The sequence below is a fragment of the Ornithorhynchus anatinus genome, chromosome 9 (assembly GCF_004115215.2).
Source record: "Ornithorhynchus anatinus isolate Pmale09 chromosome 9, mOrnAna1.pri.v4, whole genome shotgun sequence".
Lineage (NCBI taxonomy): Eukaryota > Metazoa > Chordata > Mammalia > Monotremata > Ornithorhynchidae > Ornithorhynchus > Ornithorhynchus anatinus.
Window position 1 is genome coordinate 11417295 of NC_041736.1, and position 17640 is coordinate 11434934.

Genomic DNA, 17640 nt, shown 5'->3' on the forward strand with positions numbered 1-17640 from the left:
ATGGGAGGTAAGAGGGAAGAAGAGATTGATGGGAAGGAAGAGGGGAATGATACAGCGCAAAGTTATTTCATTCTCTGAACTTTTTACCTTTGGGATAAATGAAACAATAATGACCAGCGGAGTATCAGATGTGCCTTTTGTGAAATTATAGGTAGAACAGAACTTCCTGCAGAAAAATTAATGTAGTTTGCCTGGTATAGGTACCACATCAATTTCTAACAAAGTGTACTTTCTTGTCAGCTGTTGCTGGTATGTTTTGCATGATTAGGCATTATAGTTTCCATTGTCTAATGTTCAATTTTGTTTTGGTATTTCATTTATTTAATTTAGCTCTCAGCTTTGTTTGCCTGTGCAATTCAACCAATGATTTCAGTAGGATTTAATAGAATGAAGAAATGGGAAATGCTACTTGTAGAAGCAGATTGGAACACTTGTGGGCCATATGCTAGAAGAATAGTAGAATCCTTATGAATGGGGTGGGTTATGTTTGCTACCTCAGTGTCAACAGTGACTGATATTTTGGGTCCTTTAATTGAAAGTTTTCAAGTCTTGGTCCAGCTTCTTCTTATTCCTCCTTGATCTACACACTTGTTTTCTGACCATAAAGGCCCCTAAAATGACAGGCATCATCTGACTTCCATGAAAAAGTGCCCTGTCCAGGGGTCTAAACCTGTGAGAAGCTCTTTGTAGACTTCCTTTGGGAGGAACAGTCACATTTTTCACAAGTGGGCACCTATTGGGCTGTCACTGGGAACATGGCTCCCAGGAGACATTTAAGGTTTATAAATTGAGGAAAAACATGACCCACAGGCCCAGAAAAAGTTTGTGTCTCTGAAGGAGAAAAGGTGATGATTGAGGATGCAAGTGTTTATAGAACTCAATCCACCTGGCTGTATAAAATTACAGTCCCTTTCAGGGATGCTGGAACACCCTGAGGTGTGATCAGATATGATGCGCTGGGGCTATAGTTCGGCAGTAGGAGCTTCGGAGACCCAGAGTTGCCTGATGCTGGATCCTCTAAGACCCTGTAGGCCGATGACGGTACATGCAGGTTCGGTTGGCCCTGTGGACTGGCTGATTCTTTCCATTCCAGGTAAATGAGAAAGGAACCTGATCTAGTCCTTATCCTGAGACCATGCTGACTTTAGAGTAATCTCACTATGACAGGGAATGTGTCTACCAGCTCTGATGCATTCTTCTCTCCCAAGTGCTTAGTACAGTACTGTATTCCCATTAAGGGCTCAGTAAATAAAATTGATTGATTTAGAGTTAAATGACAGTTTTTGTGTAACATTGTATTTCTTTCTGTAATGGTTGGAGAGCTATATGTTAGTGAAATTAAGAGGCTCGATTGTTAATGGTTGCCAAAATTTCACAGGCTTTAGCTTGTCACCTTTTGTTGAAGGGTAAGTTGGGTCCGAGCACAAACTCTGTCAACACTTCAAACAACTTGCCCAAGGCTCAGGATGTCCTTGTGCCTTTTCATGGAGTCCCTCCGACTAATAGTAGGCTTTTCCAGTACCCCTTCAGACCCCAATGCCTTTTTGTACTGGGGTGGTCTCCTGAGACTTCAAGGAGTTGGAGATAGCAGCTCTCCTTAGTTTAGGACATGTTGAAAGTTCTTCATCTCTGGTCATGTGTCCCAGTGAGTGTGACCATTTAAGAGCTCGACAGTGAGGAGTTAACTAGAGTGTTATTCCAGGATACAGTAGAATCTTATCTCTACCACATGCCTCCTCATAAAACTGAGTCTTTCAGGCAGAGTAGGCAAGATCTCTAATATACTCTCCCCTTGCACCCCTTTCTCTTTCAGTAGGTATTTTGCAAATTTTTACCCCCCCCCCCCACAACCCTTCCCAAATAGCCATTTTTTCCTTGCCAGTCTGCCAAAGGATTTTAGTTAGTGTGGCAGTATTGATCACTGAGCACATATTTCCCTAGATCATTATCATCACAGATATTTTGCACATTATTTCTGGAGCTAGACAGAAATACTGTTTCTAAAGAAGCAAAGACCCTGGTGAGGTCTTTATATGTTCTCCCACAATTCTGAGGCCATTCGAGGTCCTCAGGCACCTTGGCTATTGGAGCACCACAAACTTAGTCATCAAGGAATTTGTGCTCACTCCTAAAATTCTTTCCCTGCTGGCTTTGTACTGTGTGCTTAAGCCATCACTGACTTGAGTAGGAGGTCAAGTGTGTATGGTGCTTGACCCTGCATTGGTGAAGTGATGTAATACCAAAGCTTTCAAAGCCTCACTGGGTCATAAAGTGCTGTAATCATTCTTGCTTAGAATGTTAAATCTTCTGTGAGGCAATTTTGAAAGCTTGGAGTTCAAAATCAGGGCACTTCTATCCCTATATAATGTTCATGGGCTCCTGAAGCCAGTGTCCTTAAGCTGTAGAAGAAGATGATAGGAAACAAAATAATTTGCAATTTTGCAGAAAAAGCAATCTAGAGAATCTAGGGAAAAGTGAAGCTTAGAGGATAAAACCTGGGCTTAGGATCCAGGGGACCTGGATTCCAATCCCAGCTCTGCCACTTGCCTGCTGTGTGACCTTGGGAAAATCATTTAATTTGTCTGTGCTTCAATTTCCTCAACCACAAAATGGGGATGTAATACCAGATTTTCTTTGTACTGTGAGCCCCATTTGGGACCAGGACTGTATCTAGCCTAATTGACTTCTTCCTATCCCAGCACTCATAACAGTGCCTGATACATAGTAAGCACTTAAAAAATACCATTAAAAAATATGCAGAGCCCTATGGAGTATTAAAATGTAAACATTCTTTTTTTTATGTGCTTACAATGTGCCTGGCACTGAATTAATAACTGGGGTAGATTCAAATCAGATTGGACACAGTCCATGACCCACATGGAGACCACAGTTTTAGTCCCCAATTTACAAATGAGGTAATTGAGGCACAGAGAAGTGAAGTGACTTGCCCAAACCCTACAGCAGACAAGTGGTGGAGCTGGGACTAGAACCCAGGTCTTTCTGACTCCCAGGCCTGAGCACTGTCCACTAGGCCAATCTATTCTGTCTCCTGCCTAATCATCATTGAACCGCAGAGTAGATTGATCATGTGCACACCTTACAGTTATTGAGGTGAAGAGGGTGAAGCAGCAATTTGAAATTCATATAAAGTTGAACGGAAATGATCTGCTGCCAAAACAGCCTTTGGGGTTAAGCCAGTTTTCAACCTAACAGTTTTATTGTGACCCACCATGGTCTGTTAGGGCAGGTTTGTTGTACATGCTTCTTTGTGTTGGCATCTTGACTAGTCTATGGTTCTTGTTTGGGAGGTAATGTCTGGGTGGGGATGGAAGAGAAGGTAACAGTTCTGCGCTCTCTATCCTCTGCTTCTGCTACCTGGACTTGGGAGATTTCCTGAGGCCTCCCAGGGTGGAAGTGAAGGGAGCAGAGGCAAAGGAAGGTGAAAAAGCCTGGAATGCCAGTTTGCAACATGGGCGGGATGCTACAGTGAACTTTCCCAGGTGTGTTTGGTAGAGAAGCAGTGTGTTCTAATGGAAAGACCATGGGTCTGGGGAGTCAGACAAACTGGTTTCTATTCCTGGACCTCCCACTTGCCTGCTATGTCTGACCTTAGGCAAGTCACTGAACTATTCTATGCCTCAGTTTCCTCATTTGTAAATGGGGATTCAGTACCTAGTCTCCCTCTTACTTAGAATGTGAATGCTGGATGGAAGAGTGACCGTTTGACCTGCCCAGAGCTTAGTACAGTGCTCATCAAATACCATGGTCATTTTTCCTGGAGGTTTAGAAGTTTGTTCCTAAAAGAAAATTGAATTTTCAAAGGCCTAACACCGTCAGCCCTAAAATAATGCTATGTCACGGTACCCCAAATAGAAATGTGGACAAAGTGGAAATTTCATCTAGAACATCCAGTTGATATAATTTCACTTACTAATGTAGGCTGGTTGAGTGTTTGTTGAAATCAAAGCCCTGGAGATCAGCCATAATTCAAGAGCTTGAGTGGATGGCCAGAAAAAATTTTCCCCACAGCTTCCCCTGAAGAAAGGTGAAGATGCCTTTCTTGTGAACAAGCTCCCTACCACCTGGGTTCTGAACCTTTTCAGTCTGGAACTGGTACCAGTGGAGATGCCATCCAAATTTGCTCTTGATGTTATTTCCACAGATTTATAAACTCCTTGTGCCGAGGGATTCATTCATTCAGTTGTATTTATTGAGTGCTTACTGTATGCAGTATACTCCTTGTGCTTAGTTGAGTGCTCTTCATTCAGTAAGTGCTCAATATATACCATTGATTGTCACAATGGATGTCACTCCCCAGTTCTTACTAGTTCAGTTTTTATACTTAAATTTGTAAGAAATAACACATTTGCTTTGCATAATTAAATGAACCTGGTAGTCAGTAGCCACTTTCCAAGACTGATACCTTAGAAATGAAGGCAGCCAATATTAATGAGAGCACATACGGAGAAAGTGTGATTTTTACCTGGCAACTTCAGATAAATTGTATTTTAAATACATTAATTCACATAGACAAAATCAAATTAAGAAATCCCATGTTTTAAATATTTAATGGATGAGGTAGATACATTTAGTGTTAAATATGTGGAGAGAAATTTAGAATTAAGGTTCTCTTACTCTTGCATAAATTGCACATGTAAAATATAATAGAATTTGAAATCATACTTGCAAATTCTTAAAGCTTGCTGGGTATGTTAATTACCTCGCTATGGAAAGCTTAGTCTCTATTTGGAATCATGAGCATACATTTTGAATATTAACAGTATATCAAAATGTTTTTCATTTAATTTCTTTGTTTTTTTCATCTTCAAATGAAGGGAAATTAGGTTGGGTACGACAAATCACAAAATTAAAACCCTCCACACAACCATCTGTTTATGAAGTGAAATAATTCTAAAATATTAGCACATAATTTTTTCATTGCTCTATATCTCTGAAATTTTCTGTCATGATTACAGGTATATTTAATGATTAGAAATGTACACAATTCCTTGGCTTTTCATTTCAGTGACTTATATTAATCAAAACTGAAGGCTGCCCATTTCCTTAATAGAGTGAACATTTTTATCTGGCCTCGTTTTTATTAAATATAGCTCTCCATTCTCCTTTAAGACAAAATTGGGAAATATTTGTCCCCAAATCGACTGAGATAAAGGCCTCAGTCAAGTATGGAATGAGGAAAAAATCAACTTTTCATTCAGTTTTATGAGTAAGTGGAATTGTATTAGTGGGAGTTTGTACATCTTTGTCCTTAACTTGGTAGATTTAAGCTTAAATGATCCCAGCGGCATATAGTTAGAACAATAAAAGTGTGTGTTTAGGTCATATTTTGCCTCATTTTGGGCTGTTTTGAAGGCCTTTCAAACTACCCTGTTTGGTTATGAATTCTCTTGATTTTTTGTAAGAGTATCTGCTTTGTTGATTTAGCTGTATGCCAGTTGTAGAGTTTCACCACACACACCCCTCTTTCAAAACAAATGCTAAGGACTGAAGATATTTTTGTCATAATTGCAGCAAGTTGAAAACTTGATTCATGTGATTTGAATTCCTGTGATGAGAAAGAGATGATTACACTCTCCTCCTTGGTAGGACAAACTGCAGAGGGAAAAAAAAATATTTCCTTATCCAAGTGGATGGGGTTAAGTGCTGTGAGTGATGAACTCTTTTAAGGTGTCTGCTTTTGTTGCTGATGGCTATTAGTTGAGTCAGAAAATAAAGCTGAATATTTTATGTGCTGGGAAATAATTTTCTGTATGAAACCCTAGGTTTGCAGCACCCATCATATAACAACGTAGTGTCTAATAATAAATCACAAAACATTTGGGATGGAATGATTTAGAAAGATCTGTATAATTTTGAAGATTTCTAACATCAGAAGAGCAGGCCCTTCGGTGTCTAGCTTGTTTGTTTTAGACTGTGCTAGCTCAAGGACACTTCAAAGGGCAGAGCTGAGCACGGCAGCCATAAGTGTTTTCTCTGTTCCTGCTGTGTGATGCTTATCTTAAAAAACAGCTTTTTGGTCCTTTTATTCTAGTCATCTTGCAAACATCTAGGAAATATGTAGCAAATTCTGGTGTTTCTCATTTCAGCTATTGTAGTTTTCTAGTTCTGATTTATGTTAAAATCAAAATCAAATGTAAAACATATTTACCATAATGAACAGAACTCAAGCAAGATAAAATGATCCTTGCATATGAAAAGGTTGGGATGACACTGATATTAAGCTTTATATTTTTGTTCCATGTTTGAGGAGGAGGACTGGAAATGCATAATCAGTTGAAATTATAGAAAGGGTGATATTTCCACCCAATCCATGCCCCTTAACAAACCCTGGTTGCCAGCAAAAACCAACGGGGAGAATGTGTTAGAGGCTTGAAGGTGCATGCAGATACTTCAGAGCTTTCTGATTTTCTTAAGTACAAAAATTACATCAACTAAAAAAAATATGTTGTTCATTTTGGTAGGTTAATTAGGTGTTAGAGCAAGAATGTTTTTATGCAGCACCCTCTGCCATTAATGCTTACTGGAATTCAACACTGTAAAGCTTCATCATGGCAGAAGGCTGAGATCCAGATGGCATTTTGAGACTTAGGGTGTCTGATCATTTAGAAAAGCAAAAAAAAAAAAAAAGGAAAGGGAAAAAATCTTATGGAGTTAAACCATATTATTTTAATGATTAATTTGTTTAGGAAACAGTGGGGGGCTTCTCTGCATAATTTCTAAAGACAAATTTTACCCTTTAAACCAGAAAGTTAGGTTGGGTAAAATAGAGAAGACTTGCAAGTTGAAATAGACATCAATAAGAATGGTGTTAAACCTGAAGTTCCCTCTGATCATAAGTCAAGTTGAATGGTCAGTACTATATTTGGAAAGGTTTGGGGGATGCAGACTTAAAGTGAACATTAATTTGAAGCAGTTCCAAACTCCAAAGTGACTGGCAACTGCTCTTTTCCCAGGTGGGTCCTTATTTAAATTGATCAGACTAAGAATTGAATGTCCATTTTTGGCAAGTAGGAAATTAAGGAGAAAAGGCTTTGTAAAGGCAAAAAAATAGGGAGTGAGTTTATCTTGGGGGCAAGTATTATGATGAAGGGGAAGCTGTAATTTTAAAAGGATGTTTCTTCTTTTTGTGTGTAATGCTAAGATGTAAAGCATAGAAACACTAGTTACACAGGCTTACATTTGGAGAAACTCCATTTCAAAACTATCCTCCTTGCCTTATAAAAATTTAGTTTTGCAAAATAGCATGTTTTATTTACCTTAGAACCCAAAACAACAAAAAAAATGTTTATAGGACCTTAACATTTGTGAGTATTTTCTTGTGTACAGGAGCAAACTTAAAGTGAGGGAGAATACCATAATGGAAAAATGCTAGGTTATTTTAGAAAAACTAAGCCGTTTTTATTATATGTATATACATATTCCACAATCGCATAATCTTTGCCAAAACGAATAGGAATTATGGCTCTGGTTGCTTACTACTAGTTTACATAACTGAATTGTCAATTACATTCTGGAAATCCTAAAAAGTACTGTGCCCTCATACTCTCCACTTCCAACATCTCCTTGTTTCATGCACCATATGCTGATGGGAGAAGTAGTGTGGCCTAATAGAAAGAGCATGGGCCTGGGATTCAGAGGACCTGGGTTCTAATCCCAGCTTCACCACATGTTTGCTCTGTGATCTTGGGCAGGTCACCTAACTTCTCTTTGCCTCAGTTTCCTCATCTGTAACAAGGACATTAAGACTGTGAGCCTCATGTGGGACTTGAACTATATCCAACCTGATTAGCTTTTATCTAGTGCAGTGTGTAGAAGAATGCCTGGCACACTGTAAGCATTTAATACGTACAACATAAACTGTTGGGATCATAATAATAATTGTAATGTAATGTTGGTATTTGTTAAGCGCTTACTATGTAATAATAATAATGTTGGTATTAGTTAAGCGCTTACTATGTGCAGAGCACTGTTCTGAGCGCTGGGGTAGATACAGGGTAATCAGGTTGTCCCACGTAAGACTCACAGTTAATCCCCATTTTACAGATGAGGGAACTGAGGCACAGAGAAGTGACATGCCCACAGTCACACGGCTGACAAGTGGCAGAATCAGGATTCGAACCCATGAACTCTGACTCCCAAGCCTGGGCTTTTTCCATTGAGCCCACCCTGCTTCTTCATGGGCACAGGAAAGAGCACTATATCTCATCTATATCTCTCCAAATGGTAGAGAAGACCAGGGTTAGAATATCAGATTTAAGGTGTCCACAAAATTCGGCTTGTGCTTTGAGAAATTACCTACAGCCTACTGCCTGTCCTATTCTCACCCCACCTCTCCCCTTCTTTTCTCAGCTCCCACTCTCCAAGTGTTTTACTTTATATGTATAGTCAATTTATATGCTTTTATTTAATCAGTTACTTCATCTGGACACTTATGCTAGATGTTCCTTGTTCCTTGTTCTTCCTCCTGCTGCCACTATTTGTAAATAATTTATACTTGCCTTTATCCCTATTCGGATTGTAAGATCCTCGAAGGCAGAGAACAAGTATCTTGCTTCTGGTGAACTCTCCCACATGCTTAGTATGGCACACAGATTCATTCAGTGTCATTAATTATCTGTATTTCTGATTTTAAAAGTGTTTCTGTGAGCACTTTGACTATTAACAAGTACTATATCATGAACCAGAGACTTATGTGAGTTTTATGCTTTTATTCCTGCAAGAGAGAGCTCTCTGATTAAAAAAAAAACAAAGCTACTTTGTTCACACATATATACCGTTTTCTTTGGGGAGATAGATTTATTGTATTTTCTTTTTCTATTTTACAGTTTCCTATGAAAACCCTTTCACGTACTGATTCAGTGGTGTAGTAATTCTAGGAGCTAGGTAACATGACCATTCATTTTAAACTTGTGATGGAAGAGATGATCGAGAAAGCCGTTTGCTATTTATGGTGGTTTAACTCCCACCTGTAACATGGAAGGACTTAAATGAACCGGCTTCCAAAAGTTGTAGGAATTCCATCATGTAGGGATGAGGGAAGGAGTAACCCCTTTACCCCTCCCCACAACATACCCCAAAGTTTGAGCTGAATCAGGTGGGGTACCCACTTTTGCTGTTGTTCTGGGCAGAATAATCATTTCACACTTCCCAGAAGTTCTATTTCAGTGAAGCTAAAATTGTGGCTGGGGTAGCATGGGCACCCAATGTTCTTTCATTTTGACTATTCTCTCCTCCCCTACCCCCTCCCCCGCCCCCCACTTACACACGTACATTACTCTTGGACTGTTTGTGAGTGTATGCATGTGAGTCAGGGGTATGTGTGTGTAGTGGGAGTAATCCGTGGGGATTGCAAAATTTATAGATAGGGCTGGAGAACTGGGGGGATAAGAGGAAAGGAGCAATGAGAGAATCAGAAAGGGAAGGGACTGGGAAGAGGAAGATATGCCAGGTCATGATGGGTCAAAAGGAAGACAGAGACATCAGAGGAGGTGGAACATTTTTGAACATCTCATGACTCTTTCCACTCATCTCAGCTGTAGCATACCGATTACTCGCAATAACCTTTCCTCACCAAATTCTGTCCATGGTTCTGAATTCCAGGGTAAGAAAGACTTTCCTTGTTTGGCTGGAAGTTTTCTTTCAAAGGCCAATTTGAAACCCCATTCTCTATCCTGAAAACCTTTTATTGTATGTCCCTCCCCTACAGTGTGTAAGCTTTAAAATGGCAGTAGCTTAGACCAATGAATATAATGGAGTGATTGCTGGGGAATTCTTGCTCACCCCCTCTGCTAACCCCCTATTCATCACTCTTTCCTTTCCTTATAATATAAAATGAAGAAAACACGTTCTTCACTTTCCCAGGGCTTACTTTATTTTCAGGGTATTCCCAGACTGAGCCAGAGAAGCTCCAGGAAGTCAAGGTTTCACTCCTGCCTTATCCTTGTTATTGCTTCTAATTTCCATGGCAACAGTCTTAAGAAGCTTGGCTGTTGATTCCAAAATGGTATTATTGGACTATTCTAGCTAGGGAGGCAGCATGTATTAGAATCCAAATTTTTTTCTCTACGAGATGGAAATTGGGCACACTCTATTGAGTAACCCCAAAGTAGGACACACATTCTCCATCCCAAGGAAGTCAAGATTTCAAAAACTCCAGCCAGAACCCAGTTGAGATTTGTCTGGGGACTTTAGTGATCATGGACAAACCAGATTCCAAAACACAACAGTGATCAAAATCGGGCTTTAATCAGTATCCTAAATTGAAAAGAATAACCTTAGACATAAATACATAAGTACAAGAGAAAGCTAGTGATTTGATAAGAATTGGAGTGCTGATAATTAGGGAAAGCTTGTTGGAAGAGAGCTTCGAGGTTAATGTAGTTTGTTACAGCAGGAAGCTGGGGTGAAGGGTTCTGGACACCAACTGTATCCCCTCCAGAAATTTCCCTACTGACTTAGAATAAGTGCCCTAACCATTCTCCTCTTATTTGATTTCTTTTTATTCAACTCAAGTCTCCACTAGATTTCCCAATAAATTGATCCTGTATCAAAAGTTCAGCTTGTTTAGTTTGGTTAATTCTGGCATATTTCTTATAGGCTCTGGTTTAGGGTTTTTAAAATTTACAATATTAACACTCACCAGTTCTTGCTTTCTTTCATCACTATCTCTACCTTTTCTTCAGGGCCCTTTATCAGTGACATTTACCGAGCACCTACCATGTGAGAGGCCATGGGAACCTATGTTAAAATTAAAGACATGATCACTGTCCTAAAGGAGTCAATAGGTCCACATAAATTGAGGACTTTCCAATATACCAGTATAAAGGCTGTAAATAATAGTAATGAATGATGAGATTGGCAAATAAATGCATGCTGGCAAGGTGGCATAGGATGGCAAATGAGAAAGATGGAAGGTGGGGGACACTACCAACTATCCCATGTTTCCTGTGGACAGTTTTAGGGTGTTCTACAGAGCCAAGATTCCAATCATTATAATCTTTTTATGTAGTATTAATGGCATTTGTTGAGTACCTAATGTGTGCTAGGCCCTACCAATAATGCAAGATAACAGATCAGACATGGTCCTTGCCCCACAAGCGGTTCTAATTTAAATAGAGAAAAAACAGGCAGATAGAGCAGGAGAATGAACCACCAAAAGAGGCAGTAAATTACAAATGCAACAGACCTAGACAACAAACAATGTAACACTAAATGAGAAAGCGTCATAAGAAAGAGCAGTGGTCAGGCTCACGCCAGTCCAGGCAACAGTGTAAAACTGCAGCAGCCTCCCCACCATGCCAAATGTTTGCAAGACAGATGGTTCTTGGCCAAACCTAAGAGAGTGCCCTGGGCCCCAGGCACCAGAATACTGATGGCGTGGGGATTTGAGGTCGCATGCAGTGAGCTGGTGCCACCCCACCCTTCCCAGGGTAGATGGGGCTTCTGAACTGTGATGGTAGACAGAAGCTGGCGCAAAACCAATCAAAATGTTAACAAAGAGGCTGCACCCTAATTCCATGCTCCAGAAACAATCTGTCACATACAATACTCATACCTCGTGGTCGGGCTGAAACTGTTTTTCCGAGAAGCTGAGAGAAAGAAAACTTGGTCACAACCTATAAGCAGATGTGATTTTAATCTGGAAGGCAGGAAAAGATTTATTAGGACTCAAGTGAAATAAGTGACCGCAGGCCCTTGGAATTGGAACAGAAAGCCATTGTTTCAAAATGTAAAACATTCTTTCCTTTCATTCATCCTTTTCCCTTTGAAGGTGCAGGGCAGGCCTGCTGTGGAGGATGCTCAGTGTCATGGTTGTCTGAGCTGACCTCTGGCTGTCTGGCCAACGGCACACCTGGGAATCTGGCTGCACCCGTTGGGAGACCCACGTCAATGGGGAATTAATTTACTCCATAAAGCTATCACGATCAAACCCCACAGGGCTTTTTTTGTTTTTGTTTTTTTAAGCTGGTGGTGGATAGTCACTTTAGGGATGTGCTTGTTTCAGATCAGAAACTGGGGAAGGCCAAATTAGAACACAGGCCTGGGAGTCAGAAGGTCATGGGTTCTAAACCCAACTCCACCACTTGTCTGCTGTGTGACTTGGGGCAAGTCACTTCACTTCTCTGTGCCTCAGTTATATCATCTGTAAAATGAATCGAGATTGTGAGCCCCATGTGGGATAGGGACTGTGTTCAACTCGATTTGCTTGTATCCACCCCGGTGCGTAGTACAGTGCCTGGCACATAGTAAGCCCTTAACAAATACCATCATTATTAGTATTAATTTTATTATTATTATTTAGTCTATTGTACAGTTTTCTGGGGTCTTGGGAAATCTTATAAAGTGCAATTAATGAGAAAAACCAGTCTCCGCCCCAATTCTGTATGGAGTTTGGAGTATAGAATTCAATTCTGCAGCACCTCTCATCTCTACTGCTCTACCTCCATCTCCACTCTGTATTAAATATGAGCTGAGTATTCATGGATTCCCAAATTCATGAAAAATTGGAAAATAGACAATATATTTTTGATTTGCCCAGAAATATACTGCCACATTTCACAGGATTACACCCAAGTTTAAGATTTATCGGCAACAGCTCCTTAGAGGGCAAAAGGGGAAATCAAACAATCAATCAATGGTATTTATTGAGGGCTTACTGTGTGCATAGCACTCTACTAAGCTCTTGGTAGAGTTTAATATAACAGAGTAGACATGTTCCCAGGTCAAAAGGAGCTCACAGTATAGAGCTGTGAGCTCTAAAATCATATCAGAAGCATCTGATGTGTTTCTCCTTTACACTAATTCTCTGTCATAAAAGGAATGAAACGTAGGGACTTGAAGGGTTGTTTGGCTTGCTTCATGTGCAAAACCAGTCAGATTCTAGCCAAAGCTAGACCAGTGTTACATGGTTTGTTTGATAGTTCCAGTCCAGTCCCGGTTATGCTTCTCCAAGGTTGTTTCTGGAGAGAAGAAAGGATGGCAGCTTCTTAATCCACAGGTTTTAGTATTGGGAAGGAAGTTTGGAGCCTCTCCTCTCAATTTGTAGTGGATTGAAATAAAAGGCTTAAAAGTAGTTTAGAAGCATCTATTTGCTATTCTGCTTCCTTTTCCCTCTGGAATAGAGCCCTCCAAAGATGTTATGTTTGCCTGTGGACTAGTCCTGCACTAGTCCAGCCACCCGGGTCAGGCTGGACTATAGCTAGGCCTTTCCCTCTCCATTTTGGGCCTCCTCAAGCTGGGCACAGTTGGAAAAATAACTCTGGTTCTCAGTCATGGAGGTTGGGGTGTTGCTGTGGTTGCCCAGAAGTCCTTTGTTCCTGCTGGAATTTCAAGTCTCAGGAGCCTCCAAGGAATAATAACTAACACACAGTGAATAATAATAATAATAAAGTTGGTATTTGTTAAGCGCTTACTATGTGCAGAGCACTGTTCTAAGCACTGGGGTAGATAGAGGGGAATGAGGTTGTCTCACGTGAGGCTCACAGTCTTCATCCCCGTTCTACAGATGAGGGAACTGAGGCACAGAGAAGTAAAGTGACTTGCCCACAGTCACACAGCTGACAAGGGGCAGAGTTGGGATTCGAACCCATGACCTCTGACTCCCAAGCCAGGGCTCTTTCCACTGAGCCACGCTGTGCTCTGTGCTTGTACGGCTCTGTCCATCCTACATGACTTGGTCCCTTTTGGGATTATACCTCACCCCCACGGTTGTGTCAGGGAAAGATTTAACCTTTTGGCCAATAAAGAGTTGGTCTCTGAGACTATGCAGTGGAGGAATCCTGGCTCACCCAGCCTCAAATTCAGGCAGATCTTGCTTAACCCCCATCACCCAGGTTCTTTGATGATTTTTACATGCTAGAGGCTTTACCAAGTGCTTCCTCGAGGGGCACCTGAGAACCAATCTCCGTCCTCAATAAGCTTATATAATAAAGCAAGTCAATACTCATCATAGAGCCAAGGTAGACTGTTCTGTTGCAATTCTTGTGCTCATTTGGAACTGCATAGTTTGAAGGACAGTGGTAAGAAATACGAGTCAATACTAATTGCTTTCTTGATATTCAATTTTTTTTCCATATCTTATTGGTACTAGTATACTCAAACCTTGCTATACTATTAGGAGTGCTAATCACATACGATTTTTGTTTTTTTATCCTGTAGCTCAAAATATCATCGTATTTACAGTAGTTTTTCAAAAATAAAAATACATGCAAATAAATGACCAGAAAAATGGAATAAAAATGGGCTCCTACTCTTCCTGTTTGTGCTTTACATTTCTTTGCAATATAAGAGCTTTAACACAAAGGGAATTTAATTTCTCCACATCTAAAGTTATCTATCATGAAAGGTAACATTGTCCACATCACAGTAGTTGTATTGAGATCAGTTTTGTTGGAATCTTTGATTAATTTGGGAGATTTATTTTGAAGAAAGATGAGGATTCATGCCACAGTCACAAATTTCTCTTTGAAATCGGATTCTCATTTAATGCCTATTTTTCTGTTCATTTTGCAGAGAAATGATGAAGAGGCAGTGGTGGATCGAGGTGGAACTCGCTCAATTCTCAAGACACATTTTGAAAAGGAGGATTTGGAAGGTAAGACATTTTCTTCAGTGAGTTACTAATCTCTCCAATCAGTAGGCTTAGAACAGGAAAGGGATAAACCCCATTGAGGATATGGGTAACCTTGATGACCCAGTTTCTTTGAATGATATGATGGAAGCTGTAGGGCATTCAGCCCTGCTATATGTCTCTGGTGTTGGAGATACCATCTAATGAAGTTCTTCCATTTCAGATATGGTAAAGGTTTCACAGGGCACTCAAACATTTTCAGTAGTTGCCACCCTGGTCTAAGGCCTTTGGTCAATGTCGTGAGAAACATTTTAAGGTTCTCTGCACTTCTGATTCCAGCATGGAGCAAGGATTATTTCTACTGAGCACTGAAGGTGCATTCCTGCTCTAGACTATCAACAGTGAACATGTCTACTAATTGTATTCTCACAAGTGCTTAGTACAGTGTTTTGCACACAGTACATGCTCAATAAATACCAATAATGATGATGATTGCGATTTTGGGAGTGTGTGATAAATGAAGATTTCTCTGTTGCCAGCTGTGAAGAGCAGCGGATCCCATAATAGATTCTGCAGTCAGTTCTTGTACCGTTCTTCTTGACGGCAGTAGTGATGCATCTGTGCGATCATGGGGCGTTTACTCAGTATTCCCTGTGATGATTGAATGAATGAATGAAGAGCCTGGGTAGGTATCTGAGCAGAGCTCTCTCTCCCTGTTTGGGAGAGACTATCTTGGCAGGTAGTCTATCTGATTCTGGAGCTTTGCCATTCTTCAAGGCTGTAACTGTGATGGTGATTTCATTAAATGCTGAAACGAAAACCATTCTTGACATGTTGACAGACTAATTAGTCTTTTCCATTGAGGATGATGCTCTTTGAAAGTGTGCTAGGACTTAGTTGAAATGTTGTGCAGTGGATCCCTGCTAGTCTATGATGAGGGTGGAATCGTCTACACTCCTCGGTGGCTTTGTTGCTGTCTGATAAGTTCACTTACACCTTTCAAGGGTGCACAGAAATAAATCCTTATTTAGTTTTAAGTCACGTCATCTTCAATTACATCAGCCTTCATATTCCTTCAATTGTTGCGGGCTTCTTAGCTAATTCTACATTTAAACAGCATAGACTTAGAATAACCCTTTTGTAAGGGTTGGGAGCATCTGTAAGGTGTTCAGTCTGAATTGCTTATTTTGCTGCAAGCATTCTTTGATCTCATAATCATCTCAGGGAAGCAGCATGGCCTAATGGAAAGAGTATGGGCTTGGGAGTCTGGCTACCTGGGTTCTAATCTCAGATCTGGTGCTTGTCTGTCGTATGACCTTGGGCAAGTCACTTAACTTCTCTCTGCCTCAGTCTTCTCATCTCACGTGGGACAGGAGCTTGTCTTCTATCTACCCCAGTGCTTAATAATAATAATAATAATAATAATGTTGGTATTTGTTAAGCGCTTACTAAGTGCCAAGCACTTTTTTAAGCGCTGGGGTAGATATGGGGTAATCAGGTTGTCCCTTGTGAGGCTCACAGTCTTAATCCCCATTTTACAGATGAGTTAACTGAGGCACAGAGAAGTTAAGTGACGTGCCCAAAGTCACACCGCTGACAGGTGGCGGAGCTGGGATTAGAACCCATGACCTCTGACTCCTAAACCCCTGCTTTTTCCACTGAGCCACTCTGCTTCTCTGCTTAGTACTGCGCTTGGCACACAGTAAGCGCCTAAAAAATAATACCATTATTAGTGTTGTCTCATAAAACCAGTGCTGGGAATTTCAGCTGGCAGGGATCAAGTTCTTTAGCACTCTTTTATTTAAAAAAAAAATAAAAATCTTGTAGCCCAACCCAATTGTTGGTTACACTGGTAGAGGCTGGGGTAGGTACAAGTTTTGCCTGGAGTGCACAGTCTAAGTATTAGGGAAAACATTATACCCATTTTACAGGTGAGGAAACTGAGGCAAAGAGAAATTAAGTGACTCGCCTAAGGTCACACAACAAGCGATTGGCAGACCTGAGATTAGAACCCAGCTCCTTCTGACTCCCAGACCTGTACTCTCTCCACTGGGCCATGCTGCTTTCTCAGATTGCTTCTCATGCTGCTTCTCTTGCTGCTGCTTCTGATTTTCTACTACTTGGAGGTTTGGGTGCCGGTTGTAACTAGATTACAACCTTGGATTTTTCGGTGACAGTCAGTCTAGGATTTGGGCCCTGGTAGCAGTTGAAGCAGAGAAGTGGTGTGGCCTAGTGGATGAAAGCATGGGCCTGGTAGTCAGAGGACCTGGGTTCTAACTCCTGGCTCCACTACATGTCTGCTGTGTGACCTTGGGCAAGTCACTTAACTTGTCTGTGGTTGTTACCTCATCTGTAAAATGGGGATTATGATTGTGAGAGCCATGTGGGACATGGATTGTGTCTAACCTGACAAACTTGTATCTACCCTAGTGCTTAGTATAATGCCGGGCACATAGGAAGTGCCTAAACAGATATCATTAGAAAAAAAAGTAATGTGAACATCCTTTTCTCGCTTTCTGAGAATACATTTAGCAAGGTATCACTAAACTCTGGGCACATTCAAGGTGCTTTTTTTGGTGAGCAAAACTGTGGCAATAGCAAATTTATCTTTTGCAGAAGTAGGTCATTCTGTTTAGCTTGTAATTTATATAGAGTATTATGGTACATTATTATTAAAAGAAAATATATCAATTTTGTAGTCTATTGATCTACAATATTCTTTTGAGTACATGGTGTTATAACAATTACTTAATGACGATCCAAATCTTCATTTTCCTCAAAGTAGAGGTATTTTTTCAGTTTTTAACACTGAAAACATGATTCTAATTTTCTTTGGAATAAATGTCAAATTCTTACTGCTAGCCTTGGATGAATTTTCTAGCTCAATGTGAACTTTTCCCTGCATCTGTGGCTTTTCGTTCTGTGAATTTCTTGTTTTTGATGGTTCTAAGGAATAATTTAAGATGTGTTTGCACACAAACTCTATTAACAATTCTTCTCACGCAAAACCCAGTGGCTCAAGTTTGCATTTCCTTGTAACAAGTCTTCAG

The 17640-nt window shown here is 40.4% G+C and overlaps 1 protein-coding gene across 7 annotated transcripts in view; it reads left to right on the forward strand.

The window, feature by feature from the left end:
- The window catches only part of SLC4A10 (solute carrier family 4 member 10), a 209643-nt gene that overhangs the window by 70589 nt on the left and 121414 nt on the right, over positions 1 to 17640 (forward strand). For all 7 annotated transcript variants that reach the window (XM_016228164.3, XM_007671174.4, XM_007671173.4 and 4 more), the window contains one exon: positions 14533 to 14614. In XM_016228164.3, the coding sequence (XP_016083650.1) occupies positions 14533 to 14614 (82 nt within the window). The remainder of the gene's footprint in view (positions 1 to 14532; positions 14615 to 17640) is intronic.